Raw genomic sequence first — 17,399 nt, forward strand, 5'->3', positions numbered from 1 at the left:
TATTCATTTGCTTATAAGTTCATCAAATCAAGGCTAAATGTGGAAAAGTGCTCATATCACAGGATGAAATGCAATACGACCAGCAGCCAACCTTGAAACGACAAGATTATCAAATCTGCATCCATATGACCACTGGCCTGTCCAGAAACTCAGCTTAGAGACATTAATCTTGGGCCGGAGGAAAAGCAAAAGAGAAATTTAGGCCCGTTGGGTTTTATTTTTATGAGATGTGGATTATTGGACCCGAGTTTAAGTTTTAACGTCACTATCCAGTTGGTCACCCATTCTAAGGTTCCTGTTCCTTTTTTTCTTCTTCTTTTTTTTTTTTGAAAAAAAAAAAAAAGCCTCGTTTATTTAGGTTCACAGACACACAACTAAAAGATTAAGGAACAAAAGATGAGTTTTTTCTCGTAGTGAACTTGCTATTGTCTTTAGAATTAAGATTATTTTGTCACTTATATACTAGTACAATTTATACACAAAGACAAGTACTTTTCGAGAAAAGAAACAAGAAACTACACCTACAGCAATCATTTCGAAACAATTATGAATTCTATGTATAATTCCACTTACAAGAGTGTCATTAATCTAATTAAGCATCCTAATTAAATAAATTATTCAGAGACACACCTTAATTGGAATTAATGTGTTTGGATAGAGGATTATTTGAAAATTTTTCGATGATGACAATGTAACACTTTTTGTCACTTGGTATGTATGAGGTGAAAATATGTTTAGGAACGTAAAAAAAAATGATTAAAAAATATGTTTATAATGCGAGCAACAAAACTTTTTCAATTAATAAGGTATTCAAACACACTACTAGTCTATTAATTGAAGAAGCACTAATGAATGAAGCTCAAAGTCATAAATGGAGAAAGACTTACAACTCTGTCTAATGTAATTAACTTGGAAATCAAAATCAAATACAATAGTTGCACTTAATGAAATGGAGTTATTTATACTCCATTTTTTGGATAATATATTATGTGATAAGAATAAAATACGCATAAGTTCTAAAATCTCATGTTTTCATAACATGAAAAATAGTAAAGTACATAATTGTAAAAGTAAAGTGTATATATTACAACCTAAATAAATTATGAGTAAATCTTATACTTCCTCCGTCCCATTGTTAATGTCATATTTCCACTTTTTGCTTGTCCCAAAATTTGAGTCACTTTGAAAAAGTCAAATCACTTTTACAATTATTTTCCAGTTATACCCTTCTATTGACAAGTCAAGATTGCACTAACCAATTCTGATGAACCCAGCCACAACACATCATCGGAAGTTATACCCTTCTGATTGTCTTTGCCTTTTAGTCAAAGTGACTTAATGGCAAGTGGTCCCACCAATTTGTTGTTTCACTCCACAAACAGCAAAGGGTACGCTTGGAAGAATCCGATAAGTCTGTCCCGTAATGCTACTGTACATAAAAAGTGCGTTTCCCAAAAAGCGTCCCAAATTTTGGGACGGAGGGAGTATATACTAATAATATATATACTATTATTATTGGATCTATGACATATTTGTAAAAATTAAATTTAAAATTTAAAATTTATATAATTATCATTCATCCAACAACGCACCACAGTGTATATATAGAAAACATTTATTCATAAATTATTGCTAAAACAATAATGTATGCATGCCAACGTAGTGTGTGAATGCGTGAGTAAAGAAGCTGAGGGGTGAGCCACTGAGACTAAGAGGACAAGGTTTCAAAGACAAGTGGTGTGATTGGTTTGTGATGGATTTGTGGGTCCGAAACATGACCCGAAAACTTTCCAAAATCCCGAGTCACGTCTTTCCACATCCACACACCTCTCGTTCTCTCTCGAACACCTTTCTCTGTCACACAGATTGACACGCAGCCAAGAAAACAACATTCAGAGAAAGAAACCGAAAGGAAAGAAAGAAAGAGAGAGGGATTGGCTGTGATGAATTGGTTAAGGTAAATAGAAGAGTATTGAAGCTGGAAAAAGGAAGATGAGTTGTTTGTCATGCAGTCCATGGCCTACAGTCACTTTGCTGGTTCTGCATTTTCTTCACATTCTCCTCAGAGAGACTGCTGCTGCTCTTCTTATATCCGTAATTGCAAAATCAAGAATCCTTCACCTGCCGTTCTGGTTTCCTCTTTCAGTGATAGAAGACCTCCCTACAACACTCTTGTCTTCCAGGTACTCGTATATTTTTATCTCCTTTCTTCTCTGGAACAATGGCGTTGTCAAATTTTACTGCATTTTTATTTTTCCAATTACACCAGTTGCTATTGTGTTACTATTGTTCTTGTTTCTGATGCAGGTATAGGCAAATAAGGCTATCTTAGTGACTTCACCACATCTATTGTTTATGTTGGATAATCTGCTTGGTTCTTAACTTCTTATAGTTCTGTTTTTCTAGGACAAATAAACCAATGTGGGAATTGTTGCTTTTCTCTGAGCTGGTCTTAATTGGATTTTTCCTTCTTTTATCTTCAAGATCTGGCATTCAACAGGAGAATTGCTATCCGGGTTTTCCTGAGTGGACACCATCTTGAACTATCACTTGATAATGTAGGATTAGTTCACAATTGGTGGATAGAGTTGATTCTGTTTATTTCCCCTACTCCGTGCAATGTCAGTGATTATGCCACAGGTTTACTATAGAATTGATGTTCTGTTGTTGGTTTCAGTTGTTTTTGACTTGAATTGTTTGACATAACTCCAAATAGAAATTTCTAGTTCAACATTAATCGAATTTGACCTTAAGTACATTCTAATAGCCAAAAGTACTGCTGGTTAGTGTAAATTATGAAGCCTAAAGTGTTTGGATTGAGGAATTTTCACCTCTTCCTCTCTTCCCTGAAAATCTTCTCAAAGTTAAGAACCCTCTCATGAATGAGATGCAGTAGCTGCAGGAACCAAGAAGAGTAGTAGCAGAGGAGATGTAGAAATTTGTGCTTTGCTTTGTTAGCTGTCATCTGAGAATGAAAACAAGGATTAGGGACATTTTTTCTACTCGTTTTGGAAATCTTGTAAAACATGATGTGTCGTAACCATGGTTCAAAGTCACGGTCGCGGTCGCGGTCGCGGCCCAGAACGTTCCACATCGGTCTCGGCATATCGGCCGCGGTCTCGGTGAGACGTAAATTTTAAAATATTTAATATTCTAAAAATTGTTAATAATATAAAAAAGTATGCTAAATAAAAATAATTAAAAAATAGCAAAAGAAACGGCCAAGTCAATCCGTCGCGGTGTGACTCGACTGATTTCTCGTCTTGACTCAGGATAACTCGGAGTGACTCGGTGTGATTCGGCCGAGTCAATCCGTCAAGGTGACGACTCGGCCGATTTCTCGGCGAGTCAAGTATTTCGGTATCATTTCGTCACGGTATCGTATCGGTAGGGGCCGAGACGGTGACGACTCGGCTAAGTCGTCTCGGTCTCGGCCGAGACTTCGAACCATGGTAACCCTTTAATTCTTGTTATCTTATTTTCTGCGTGATTTATATATACATTTTGATGTTGGGGTTAATTCTAAAGATTGAATCATTGGAGAGCATTACTCTAGAGAAATGCCACTGCCATTGATTACTCTGAAGAATGTCAAAGATTTGTTCTCAAGACTCTGAAGTTTCATGCATACACAAGTGAATTTTCGGTCACATTGTGGTGCAATTTGTGACTTGAGAGACGTTTACTTTCTTTCCTAGGCTGTCAGGCTCTTGGGTCCTCCAGCTAGATTTGAAGCTTCAAAACTGAAGGTTGTATTCTCAAGAAAAGAGGCAGATACTTACGAGAGAATTGTGCCAAGGACCTACACCCTCTCCCACTGTGACTTTACAGCAAATTTGACACTAACTATCTCAAATATTATCAACCTAGATCAGGTAAGAATTTTGCTGCTTCGTTTGAGGAGAATTTTTGCTGAGACATTTGACTCAAGAACAGACTGGTTTTCCCTCTTACCTTTGCTTAAACTATGATAGCTTTCCATTGGTTATTAAGCTGGTGAAGACTAGCACAAATATATACAGACATCAGAACAGACATTTTTCTGGCAATGATTTAGACTCTTTAACAGATGTTAAATAGAAAATCTGACATGTTCATCATAACATGCTAATATCTGCTTTCAACATGGCAGCTGAGGGGGTGGTATAGCAAGGATGATGTGGTTGCTGAGTGGACAGAAGTGAAGGGGAATCTGTTCCTAGATGTTCATTGTTATGTCAGTGGACCAAATTTTTTGCAAGAGCTGGCTGCAGAGTTTAGATACCACATATTCTCCAAGGAATTGCCTTTGGTAAGTCCAATTTGATGCTGATCACTACTATCTTTTAACGTGGCAGCCAGAGAACATTTGTCGATTCGATCAAAGTTCTATTCGAATTTAACAAGTTTGAGTTAACGTCCACAAATGAATTTATCAAAATGATGAAATCAGTACTAACCTTATTCAAGACAAAATGTTGCCATTCAATGTACATTGCAATTGGTTAATATAAAAACATCAGGTTCTTGAGGCTGTGCTGTATGGGGACTCAGCTCTTTTCAAAGAGAATCAAGAACTAATGGATGCCATAGTTCGTGTATACTTTCATTCTAGCTCAAAAAAGTACAATCGCCTGGAATTTTGGGGGCCACTCAGGGAGGCTATACAGGTAGTCAAATTTCTTGATGTAATGCATAAGGCCATAATAAGATGAGATGAATTTCTCATCCATCCTGAGGGGAAAGCAATTAAAGTATTATCATTATTATTTTTGACCTGTTTTTCAGGGTAAACGAGAAGATCAAAAACATGGGTTCTTACCAAGAGGCAATAAAGAATCTCGACGTCCAAAGCTTTGGGGGAGTCCGAAATCAATCTTCCAAGCACTTTTTGCCTTCCTTCTATAATTTGGTCTATGAAAAGTACTAAAATAGCCACTGGAGATTGAAGCCACTCTCCACGAGGTACTTGAGGGTAGCAACCAGAATATCATGTTATAGGGAGCTGGTAATCGGTCGATAAGAATTGGACACTAATTGATAAGAATTGCTTTCAAGTTCATTTGATTATTTCGTATCTATAATGTTCTTTCAAATGAATTCTTGTATAATCAAGACATTCACCTTTCAAATGTGCCAAAAAAAAAAAAAAATCATCTCAGAGTTCCCAATGTCACATCCAAGATTGATACATATGCTGCTAAATTCATAATAATAAGCCAAGATCCGTTATACAATTAGTCACAAAAGCTTTTTGGAGGATTGGAATTGATCAATTAAAGAGACAACTAAAAGGTTGGAACTCTTTCTAACTCCTATTCTTTTCTTTCTTTTTTCAGTTCCTTGTCAAAAAATTTGTTTAATTTCTCTGTCAAGAGTTAAAGGTAACAGAGGGTTGGGAGGGTTAAGATTATTAGTAGTAGCAGTATAATTTACATGAACAGATGTACAGATGTTGTGACTACAAGTGTTTATTTGATTTTTTGGGTATTGTTGAAGTTTTACAATATAATTCCTATTAATTTCTTTAAATTAATGTTAAATACACTGTCGGTGTAAAGATTTTTTATACTAACAGGTACAGATATGTGACACATAAATAAAAAGTTAATTTAAAATTTTGAATGATGATGATATGTCATTCATTTAAGCCTGAGTGTGTGAAAAAAATTTTACACTGACGTTGTATAAAAATTAATCCCTAATTTTTTAGATTGATGGTATCTATTCACCTGTCTTTGTTTAGATCTATTGTATCTTTATTCTTCATTCTCAAATTCTAGCTGTCTTCATGACTTGAACGAAAGCCAGGAATGTCATTGAACTTCAAAGCTAGCTAGTAGGTAACTGACCGGAAATCGGGCCTCTCCAATTTCAACTCTATCCAGTTATGTAATGAGTTGAATATTTTGTATAACGTGTACAATTTTGGTACAAACTTAACTTTTGTATTAAGTTGTTGCAAAATTCAATGATTACACCAAAAAGTATATTAGTTTACACAGTTGGATGAAATTGGATAAAAATTCAATTGGAGAGCACCGGAGCTAATGGCTAAAGTGGGCACTAAGTATATATACGAGATTTTAATGCCTTGTCCCTGTTTATGTTTAGTGCATTAAGGATATTGAAAGGTATAGACATTTTCAATTTGCCCCAAAAATCATAAAAGATTTTATTTAATTTATTCTTCTTGCATAAAAACATGTTGGACCTTCCAACATCAAATATAGATGTAACTAATATCGTACTAGAATTTGACATTGTTGCTAACATAATCTTTTGCCGTCGAGAGTAAATTTGAGATTAGCTCAAGTAGCTACATGTGGTCAAACTTTTACATCACACATATTTGTTACCAAAATGGCAAAATAAAAACATTTTTGGAAACAAGCCAAGGATGAAACATTGCTATTCTATAATGTCACTATTCTAGACTTCTAGCGGTGCTTCCTTTTTCATTGCGTGTTAATGGTGCACAATTTGTTACTCAAAATTAGAAAATGGTCATGTTTATAAGGTGATATTTTACAGTACATTTTAGGTATCTCAAGTTAAATTTACTTTTGAATAATGAAATGGGTTTTTTTTTTTATCCTTAGATTGTAAGAACTTCAAAAATTTTAAAAATAAACCACTATCATTTATCGTAAATATATATTGAGAAATTGGTACCTAAAATGACCATAGAATTTTCCGTTAACAGTTGTCAGTTTCTTGAATATACCACATCCCCACCATCAAATCATATACGAATTTAAGCAGTGTACTCCAAACTCAAGCAACACGTGTGATTTCTGCATACTATTCGCCGGATTATGTCACTTTGGAAAAAAAAAAAATTAACTCCGGCTATCTAAGCTGCATAAAATCTAAAATTTGATTTAGCTATCAAATTTAGATCGCCTTCAATGGTGGGGAAAGGGCAATTCTGGCCTTTCTTTCCTAGTGCCAGGCTTGTGTCAGCTTCATTTCCCCAGGCAAGATGCGAGGAGGAGGAGATTATTGAATTTATCCCACATATGTTGTTGAAGGGGTAAGAATGTAGGATGCTTGGTTATAAGTGTGAAGGAAAGTCTCACCGCTTGAACAATCTTTGAGGTGGGAAGAGCCACCCAATACTCATTGACATTCAAGTAAACAATCGAGAGAAAGCGTTGCTAAAACCCTATAAATTTATTATTAAAAACTCAAATCTTGAGTTTTAACTTCCACTAACCTCAAAGTTTAGACCAAATATGAACCTAGACGAGAGTTGAGAGTGTTTTCTTCTTTCTCCTGGCAAGTTGTTTTAAATTTATCGTCTTAGTTTTGTCTTAAACTCTTGGTTCAGTCTTGATATTTTTCAAGTTGTTGCTTCCTCTATTTTTGCCTCACGTGTTCAAAGTTGCTGACGCTTTAATCTTCTTCGATAGTTTATGACGTTTTGTGTGCATCGTATTTTATTTTAACTACTCTTGGCCTTTTTTTTTCTTTATTTCAGTTTTATTCCCCCTAAAAATTATGTTTTACTTAATGGACTTTAAGAAAAGTGGAGAAAGTTAATAGGTGCTTTGGCCTGGTCAAAAATTATTTACCTAAGTTGACACTAAACTATTTATTGCATTTTAAAGTCCCATCTCAACTTTTTTGATCATTTAATATTGACCCCACTATTTTTTTTTTGGGAAATGGGGCAAAGATCCAAAATATATACTACTATAACTATATGAAATTTTCAGAAATTTAGTGGAGTCAAATGACCACACCTGGAGCAACATGGCTCCGCCAGTGTCTTCGACCATCTCCCAAAAAAGAGTTCCAGATAACTTTGACGAGTTGTTGTTAGTGATTTGCCCTTCCCTGATTGTTCTACTACAATCTGTGGAAAATCACTCAAACATAAGTCATGTGCATATCTCTATACAAAATTAGAAGCTGGTTGTGACCTCCTATAGATTGAAGAAAACAAGACTAAACTATGCCAAATGAATAGGAGTTTTATGCTCCATTAGTTGGACAATGGAAAACAGCAACATTAACGCAATAGTGATCCTGAAAATTTTAAACTAACTAGATTTCTTTTACAGCTCCTTTCTTTCTAAACTATTTTCTCCATTCTAAACTTCTACATAAATTAGAACATCTTAGAATTTGCAATTCAAAAATCCGGCTTTTAGTTAGATATTTTATTCTTATTTTAACAATTAATAAATTAGTAATTTGTTAAATTTATATGACATTATTATTTTTCTTCTTTTATATTTTATGCTCCTTTTTATGTCTATATATTTGTAAAATAACTTATACACACTCATATCATATATATATATATATAAACTAAGTAATGAAGAACGTGACAAATTTTGAGGTAAACAACTCTTCCAATATGCAAAACATTACATTTATTACATGTTTTCATATATATTAAATACAAAAAAATGAAGAAGTTCAATATGGAATATTTTCTATTAAGAAACACACTAATCAATTTTTCCATAACTTTCCGACTAAACGAACACAAGAATTTGTATTTTCTTGCATCATTTTCTTGTTAACCAAACACATGTGAAAAAGTTAGTTTCCTTTTCCTTTATCTTACTTCACTTCACTTTTTCTTTCCCATCAAACAAACAAAGCCTTAGAGAACCGTAGAGAAAGACAAAATAGGAGGCTTTTTTCTTCCGTGAAAATTTTGGAGTAGAATAGTAGAACACTTGAATATTAATGTGGAGTGCCAAAAAAGATGTTTCAAATACTCTTGAAGTATAAAGCTTTCATTTTGAGCTTAAACAGTATCAAGTCATATATTTTATTCGACTTTAAAAGAATGTATAAACATAAATTTGTAAAAATTTCGGTTCTTTTCAGTTTATTCCGAATAAAATCGGTAATAGAACCAAAACTTTGGAACAGTTTGACAAATGCCCAGAATACATGGCTGCTTAGGACCTAATACAGCGTGCGTTGTTCGTGCTTCATCCGTCAAACCATTTAGGTTTTGTCCGTCATTTATTCTAGTGTTTTTATGGGATAATTTTGTTTATTTTTATACTATATCGTTGTAATTATGCTCACAAAATTTTTCTTATACTTTGTATCAAAACGTAAATAATATATAGAACAAGGCTTGGAAACCTTAAAAGATTCCTATATAAGCTCAAATGATTGACAGAAGTACCCAGATACCCTTTTAAGTGAAGTTCATTGAATCATATATATTTCTGTTGAGCTTAAGAAGCAGAGGCGCAGGTGCTAAGGTCAATTTCTCTAGGATTCTAGATTGAGCCTATTGAAAGGGCTACAGGTTTCAAACTTAAATTCAATGAAAGTCCCTGATAAGTTGATCCATGTGCTACTTGTCTTTTTAATATCTTATTATTTTTTTTCAAGTACTACTTCTTGAGTTGCCAAGCTTGAGCTTGCAGCCAGTGATAGATGTTGAAAAGGTCAGCTGGAGAAGCTGGGCAAGGGCTAGATTAGTGGAGTTTAAGCCTAGTGTTGGTAAGCCTTGGCTTGGATACTGGGATGTGAAACCAGTATCAGGAGTGCTGCTGCAGCAAAGAATAAATTAGCTCATAGAATAAAGGTACAAGCTTGTCTCAATCTAGAGGAATAAATTGCTAGAACTAGTATAAATAAAACTGCATGTCCTCTTTTGATGCATTTGCATAACCATACATGGGATCTTAAGACAAATGTAAAAACCAAACAAAACATTATACAAAACTCATCTGACCGGTAGAAACTTGGCTTAACAGGCTCACATACTCGCATGGATCGACGTAGTTCTTCACAAAGTACTGTTATTTATTTGCGTTACATTCAATCAATCGTAAGGCTTGGTTTTTTTTTTTTCACTCTGAATGAAGAAAAAGAAGAAAATTGCCAACCACAATCTAAATTTCTTCTGCTTCAAGTCTCACTTTCAAGACTAGTCCTCGTGCTTTTTTCGTGCTCTGAAGTTCAAACTTTGTTCTGCATGCTCACATGAACCTTCGCAGTCTCTAATGTTAAGAAATCACCTGCTGCAGCAGCATAAATTTTTTAATTTATTAGTTTGATTTTGACTTTTTACTATTGATAGTTAATTTTAACAAATCTTTTTTTATATATATATTGACCCCACTGAATTTTAACAAATTTTCTTTTCTACATATATTGGCCTTAAATAATTGAAAATTCATAATTTTTTCCATCACAAGAATTTTGAATTTATTTCAAGTTATTTATGGAAGTTATTTCAAGAATAAATTCTTCTAAAGTTTCTCAAAATAAGAGATGAGCTTTCTTGAGTGGAATGGAAAAACCAATTCTTTCAAACTTCAAAGTTTCCAAAAACAAGAATTTTTGAAGTGGATGCAAAATTTTTGTTTACAATACGAAATTAAGTTATTATGATTTTCATTCATAATAGGCTATAGATAAATTTCTTAAAAGAAACTCATAGAATACCAAGTTAATGGTAGTTCGCAGATTATTTTAATAAATTAAGAGTTTCAGTTACTTACATTGAAAAAGTTGTTTCAACAAAATTGATAATGTATTGATTTTACAAAATTTTCAGAAGATGAGTACTTGTAAGGTACAATTATGAACATTTTGAAGATCTATCATTTTTAGTGCCTGTTCAACTTACCATTAGGATGGAGTTGTAAACTAAATCATGCTGGATGATTTTTAGCAATATGTTAATAAAACTTGTTATATATGTGTGTATTTTCGATATATATATATAAATGTATATATATATATATATATATATATATATATATATATATATATATATATATATATATGCTCTTGGCTCTGCCTCTGCCCTCTCCCAAATCACTCAACCAATCTCTCCCCCATCCAATTACATACGATCCAAACTGGTTTTTTTTTTTTTTAAATCATTATTTGTAATCTAAACAGTTTATTCTCCTATGAAAATTTATCAAAAGTCGATAATAACAACATAATAGCATCCAAGGGATTCATTGCTGCTAACAACTCAATTTTTTTTTAATCTACAAATTTTGGACTTTGCTTTAGGTACAGAGACTACTAAGCTTGATTACCTACCTTGAGCGGCGTGTATACAACTTCCTTACATTTGGAACGGATCAAGGGCCTGAATAGTTTGGGCAAGAGTGTCATTTTCCTAAACGTGCAGAGGTGACACAGAGGCGTTACAACTTTTCATGGAATGTCCATGGCCACCAAATAATGAATAGAATATGTAATCCATGTAGGCACCAAAATTTGCATTTATTTTTATTTTATTTATTATTTATTATTTTATTTTATTTTTGTTTTATTTATTATTTATTTATCTATTCATTCATTCCATCTCATGATATTTTTATTTCTTAAGAAAAATCATTTAAATTCATTTTTTTAGAAAATTAGGGAAAGAAAAGAAAAGAAAATAAAAGGCAAAAAAGAAAAACTAGAAAATCAAAATCAAATTTTGTTAAAAAAAAATTCTCATTGCACGTGCGCGTCTTCTTCCTTAAGCTGGTACAAGAACTAGCAATGAAGCATCAGTACAGGAAATTGATGCAGCATTTTGCACCCCATTTCCACTCATTTTTCTCATTTTTCTTTTTCTCAAACCTTTTGCCACCTAGCCTTAATCTGAAGCGCCAAGAAAGTTCCAGAGTTAATAGCCATCTGATGGCTAAGATTGCAGCAAAAATGGGTATTCATATGAACCCTTGCGATAAGAGTTTAGCAACCCTTGTCTCGTATAAATGGAACAAAAAACGCGGCACTAGGGAAAACAAGAAGGAAAAACAAGAGGGGAGGTGGCGGAAAATAAAAAAAGAGAGAAAAAGAGAGAAGAGAAAGAAAACAGAGGGAGAAAAAAGAAAAAATTCCGGCTGCGTTTTCCTTGGATAAGGCTGATCATCCCGCCTTCTTGAGCAAGGATTTTCTCCGTCGATTTGGCTTCATTCACAAAGCCATTGATTTCTGCACACTCTCTGACGTTGGGAGAGCAATTTTTATTCAAAATTATTGTAGAAAAAACACCTGGAAAACCCTCGAATCTGACCTTCAAGTTGCTGGTGCATGTCTGAAGGTTAAACAAGTTGACTACAGCTGCTCTTTGTGCGTGTTTCCTTGTTCTAGTTTGATCCGAAAGGCTTCATCAGGTACTCCCCTAAACTAATGTTCTAGTTCCTTCCATTTCATTTGCTGTTCTCTTTCGTTTCCTTTTGCTGCCATTGGCTTGTATCTTTCATGTTTTGTCTTGATTTTCGATTTTTTATTTCCTTCAATGTTGAGTTATGAGAATAGGATATGAGTCAGTCATATGGTTTTGTGTGTTTAAGGATTATCTGGCATTTTTGTTGAGTTGATGACGAACTTTCAGAGTAGCAGAAGAAAGCCTTCGAACAAGATGCATGGAAAGTTCTAAAAATTGCGTTTTGGCCGTTAAATTTTTAAATAATTTTACTATAGCCCAAAATCTGGAAAAATAGAACCAATTTTGGGTGAATTAATTCTGGATTTTGACACATAATTAGGCCTTAATAATTTTTGGAAAGATTTATTGTCTTGTTGGGTTTAGTAAATAGTTTAAGAATTTGGGCAATGATATTTGGGTGGGCTTTAGAGAGTGGATTTGGTTTATTTTTGGGTTTTGGCTTGGGTTTGGAGGATGAAAGCCTACGCAATTTCTGTTGGGTTGGGGTGGTGAAAAATGGCAGGCCAACCTACCCTTTTCCTTAGGGCTTTCGTTGGGCCAAATAGCTTTCGGCCTAAAGGAGAAATACATGGCCCAATGGCCTGATGTTTTAAGAAATCTGGTAATGAAATTTGCATATCAGTCCCTTTTTGAGTAATTGTATTGTGGCTCTAAAACTTTGGAATTATTTCAATTAGGTCCCTAATTTAATTTTAATTTGATCCCTAAACTTTATAATAATTATAATTTTACCTTAAAAACTTTGTTAATTTTTGTAATAGGTCCCTAGTAGCTTTGATTTCTTAAAAATAAGTTGTTTATCTTCTTTCATTGTTAATTATATTTCATGAAAAATGCTTTAATTGGTAGATTTCATGGTTATTTCCACTTCTTTATAGTTATTTGTTAATTAAATTAGTGCCTTGAACATTTTCTTGATTTTGGAGTATAAATAGGACAAATTCAACCTCATTTAACCACTACTTCAAGCGAGTTACCTTCTTTTATTTTTTAAACCCTCTTATGTGCTCCTATGTGTTTTTTAATGTATAATTGCATGTTTTGAGTGCTTTTCTTTTAATTATTCATTTTAAGTTTCATTTATTCTATTTTGATGGATTATTTGAGAGGCATTTAAATGCCAATTTGTAATAGATAGATGCTCAAGACATGTATTTAGTTAGATTATGTAATAGATAGGCTTTAGTTTTGTTAAAATGTAATTAGTTAAATAAATGTAATAGTTAGGTTATTATTTTTTCAAATTCCACCCTTAGATTGTAGGTAGGGCCCCAAATATAATAGTTAGATCTTTATGTGAGTTTTTATGCTTGTGTGTTTGCATGCTTGTGTGCTTATGTGTTTATTTGTTTTCTTTAGGGCCTTTGCATCTAAATATTATACTTATATGTTACGTGCTTTATGTGTTTACTTGGTTTAATTATATTTTATATGATTTATCTAGTTATAATAAATGCATGACGTCACTACATTAGTTCAACGCTAGTTGTGGCCTTTTTCCCGATTTCTTACTAGTCCAACGCTAGTGAAAACTTGTAGAAATGGACTAGTCCAATACTAGACCCTTTAGGCCGTTTTTGCGCTAGATTCACATTCTTTGCGTGACATTCATCGCATTTCATACATGTTTTTCATTTTTAGGCCCTTTTCTCATTTTGCACGATATTTTCTCTATTTATTATCTCCCTTACTTCTATATGTGCAAAACATGACATTTAGACTTGCATTCCATTTAGGAAAATAGAAATAGACTAGTCCATTTGCTTAATTAGGTTAGGAGAGTCACTCTTCAAATATGGGAAATGAACGAGTATGGTTTCTTAGCCATAGCACGCTTGTGTCCCTTCTTTGAAAAGAAAAATTGAGTCACGAATTTTAGTTCTCAATACCCGTTATGTTGCATTCTTCTCTTTTAGGTCACGTATATTTATATATTATAATTCTTATTTTATTCGAATCTCGTTTTGCTTATTCATGACCTCTTCTAAGAATCATTTTGGATATCATAATCAATGTGATTTGCACCAATTAAGTTTTGAAGAGATATTTCGACCCTGTCGATATCCTTCAGGTCTAGATTTGCATCCATGTAGAAACATCCAAATGTGATAAGTTTTATAGGTTAGTTTAGAAAAATTTTTGATTAAATCTGGCAACTAGTCTTAGTTAAATTGAAAGGGTGCCTTAGGTTTGATTTTATCAAATCTTTGCCTTCACTTTCTTCAACAGTGACTCCCGAACTCTTTTATCTTATTTTTAAAAATCTGGAGTCGTCTAAAAAGAGTTTTATCTATTTTTTAAAAAAAATACATTTTTAGGTGATTTGGTATACATAAACTCGATACCAAGTGGCAGCTCCTATTTTTTCTTAAAAAGCCTTTTTAAACTATTATTTTGGGGACAAATCATCGTACTTTTTAAGTCCCATTTTAGGCCTTTTTTCTTTATTTATTTTCTAAAATCAAAAACTAATTTTTCAAATAAAAACCATTTTTTAAATCATTTATTTTATTTTTCAAAAAATAGGGCTCGACACCATCAATTTCATTAAACATTTTGTCTATTGCTTCAGGCAACAAGTTAAATATGTTGCACCTTGCATGTTTGGAAGAGTGCATCACCTACCGATCATCTCTCTGTCTCACCAAACAATAGTGCTCTCGTGCACTTTTCTGGCCTCAAATGGGACAAAGCATAATGAAACTTTCCCCAGCCCATTACACGTTTATGCGTGACGCTTAAAAGAAACAACAGAAGAAAAAGCCAAATCAAAACCATGCATGACGTTTTTATGTTATAATGGTGACAAAGAAGAAAAAGACAAAAAGCTTCTATGCATGACGTTTTTATGTTATAATGGTGACAAAGAAGAAAATGGCAAAAAGCTTCTATGCATGACGTTTTACACTCGGCAAAAGAAGAAAATGCTAATCCAAAATTTACTATAACGCTTTTACGTTACATTCATGGGCGATGAGCCTCGTGATTTTTCATTCAAATAGAAAATGATTTCGGCACTTTGATTGTCTTCAATCGGTTTGAGACCACTATAAAATTGTGGTAATCTTCTTCAATCTTCACCATTCAATCAAAAAAGAAATCCAGAGCCCCCTTAAAAATAGAAGTCCATAAAGATTCCCAGAAATGGTTAAGATGTGCACCGTCCCCAATAGCCCAACCTGGGCTATTGTAATCGTGTTCTTGGCACTGATTGGCACCCCAGCTTATAGCATCTCTTGTGCGAATGCCATGGCTAAGTTGTTCCCTTGTCAGACTTTTCTGAAGGGTTCTGGTGCCAACAGTGCTCCTTGCTGTGCAGGCCTCAAATCATTGCAAGAATTAGCTTCATCCGAATCATCGACTAGATTTATCTGCCGGTGTCTCAAGCAAGCGATCTCCACGGGGCTTAGTGACTCAATGCTGGAGAATGCTAAGCTCCTTCCCCAGCTTTGCAAAATTAATTTTCCATTGGTCTTTGATCCTGCTATGAATTGTAACAAGTAAAAGTTCTTTCTCTTACTTTCTCAGTCACATTGAGTTCACGATAGCAATTTGTCATCTTTGAATTTTAATTTAAATTGGTTTTTTTTTTTTTTTAAGGTTCGGAATGGCATATGAATCCTTGAACTGGAATAGTTATTACAACGTAAAGGAGACCAGTCCTGGTAGAAGTCCGGGGATGGGCCATGATACTCCTCCTCCTGGAAGGGAGAAGACTAATTAACCTAAGGTTTGATTGCCACTCTGCTTATTTCTTCTAATATCATTTGGCTTAAGGCACCGTAATATTTTTTTTTTGTTGAATTTCTTTCATCTAAATTGTCACTTGATTTTGACTCTTGTGTTTTGCTAATGAATTGCAGCTTGAGCTGGATGGAGCAAAGTGGACGATGCATGGTCATGAAGCTTATGGAAAAATTTTGGCTTGTTTCTTAATATTTGTATCAAATCAGTTATAGAAATTAAGAAAATTGCACCTCCATTTTGTGTGAAATATATGGTCAGTCCCGAGTATTTAATAGTGGGATTAATATTATCTTTCTTATAATAAACAATCTAGTATGTGCTCTTAAGTATGTTTGTTTTTGCTTTTTGGTAGAAAATAGATTAGACAAAAATGACAAAAGAGGGTTCCATTTTGCCTCACAACTTAGCTAATTTATTTGCTTTCAGAAACACATGAGAAATTTTAGCATCTCGCAGCCGCGAGAGAAGGAATATGCAAGCTAGTATGTGTTGTAGTCTAGAGTTGCAACGGAGCCAAATTATCATGTAGCCGTTTAACCTGATGCTTAACCTATTACAGGTGCATTAGAAATGGTTTACACTTATATTTCTTGAAGTTTATTGATCCTTAATAACTTTTGTTCTTCCTTTACTAATATTACTAGGCAAGCAAGATGAAGGGCAAATTTGACACAAATTTCTCGTCTTATTCCTTTAAACAATTTTTTAATGGGACTCTTTCTAACTTGGACTGAAACTGCAATAGATTCCTTAAGTTTAGGGGTGGTCGATACAATTTCTTAAATCAGAGGGGAGATAAATACTACTGTCAAACTTTAGGAGAGGTTTCTGCAATTTTCCCTTGCGGAACTCTGTATGAATCAATAAGAACTATTTGAACCCGATTAGATTTCATCCAAATGTACTACAATTGTAGTAGTATAACATATCAACGAAAAGAACTATGTCAATTTCTTCAATTTCATGGAATTATGATCCAAAGAAGAAAAAAGATCGACTAATCGTTCTATGATGAAAAATTTTTGATTTTTATAGTGAAAATGGATTAGACGTACCTATACAATAATCTATTATTAATATAAATGACTCGTCATTCACTCGGTTTGGGATCATAATCATTATATAGGAGAGATGGCCGAGTGGTTCAAGGCGTAGCATTGGAACTGCTATGTAGGCTTTTGTTTACCGAGGGTTCGAATCCCTCTCTTTCCGTTTTAATTTACCGATTTGACTAAGAATAATGGGAAATGAATAACACTATTCCAACTGTTAGACTTTTCTTTTATATAGATTCCCTGTTCCTAATTGTTGTGACACATAAAATACTAGAAATGAAAGTTCTGTAACTATCAAGAGTAAAGAAGGAATGAAAATATTCCTTTATGATAAATAAAAGCGAGAAAATTCAGGTCAAACCCGAATTTTCTTACTTAACTTTAGGTTAATTTACTTTGACGAAAGGGCAGAAAAATGTCCAAACCCTTTTTTAGTTTAGTTA

General features: G+C 33.6%; 1 protein-coding gene and 2 non-coding genes across 3 annotated transcripts; all 3 read left to right on the forward strand.

Moving 5' to 3' along the window:
• The first annotated feature begins 1,833 nt into the window (after positions 1-1,833).
• Positions 1,834-5,049, forward strand: LOC113711104 (magnesium dechelatase SGRL, chloroplastic-like). Its single transcript, XM_027234262.2, has 5 exons — positions 1,834-2,183; positions 3,699-3,875; positions 4,133-4,291; positions 4,503-4,649; positions 4,768-5,049. The coding sequence occupies exons 1-5, from the start codon at positions 2,007-2,009 to the stop codon at positions 4,885-4,887; spliced, it is 780 nt and encodes a 259-aa protein (XP_027090063.1). The 5' UTR covers positions 1,834-2,006; the 3' UTR covers positions 4,888-5,049.
• Positions 5,050-15,098: 10,049 nt separating this feature from the next.
• Positions 15,099-16,227, forward strand: LOC113711028 (uncharacterized). The gene is made up of 3 exons (XR_011822081.1): positions 15,099-15,654; positions 15,755-15,884; positions 16,018-16,227. It is a non-coding gene; the product is annotated as an uncharacterized protein (transcript).
• Positions 16,228-17,026: 799 nt separating this feature from the next.
• TRNAS-GGA (transfer RNA serine (anticodon GGA)) lies at positions 17,027-17,113 on the forward strand. The gene has a single exon. It is a non-coding gene; the product is annotated as a tRNA-Ser (tRNA).
• The last annotated feature ends 286 nt before the right edge of the window (positions 17,114-17,399 follow it).

The sequence above is a fragment of the Coffea arabica genome, chromosome 10e (genome assembly GCF_036785885.1).
Source record: "Coffea arabica cultivar ET-39 chromosome 10e, Coffea Arabica ET-39 HiFi, whole genome shotgun sequence".
Classification (NCBI taxonomy): domain Eukaryota; kingdom Viridiplantae; phylum Streptophyta; class Magnoliopsida; order Gentianales; family Rubiaceae; genus Coffea; species Coffea arabica.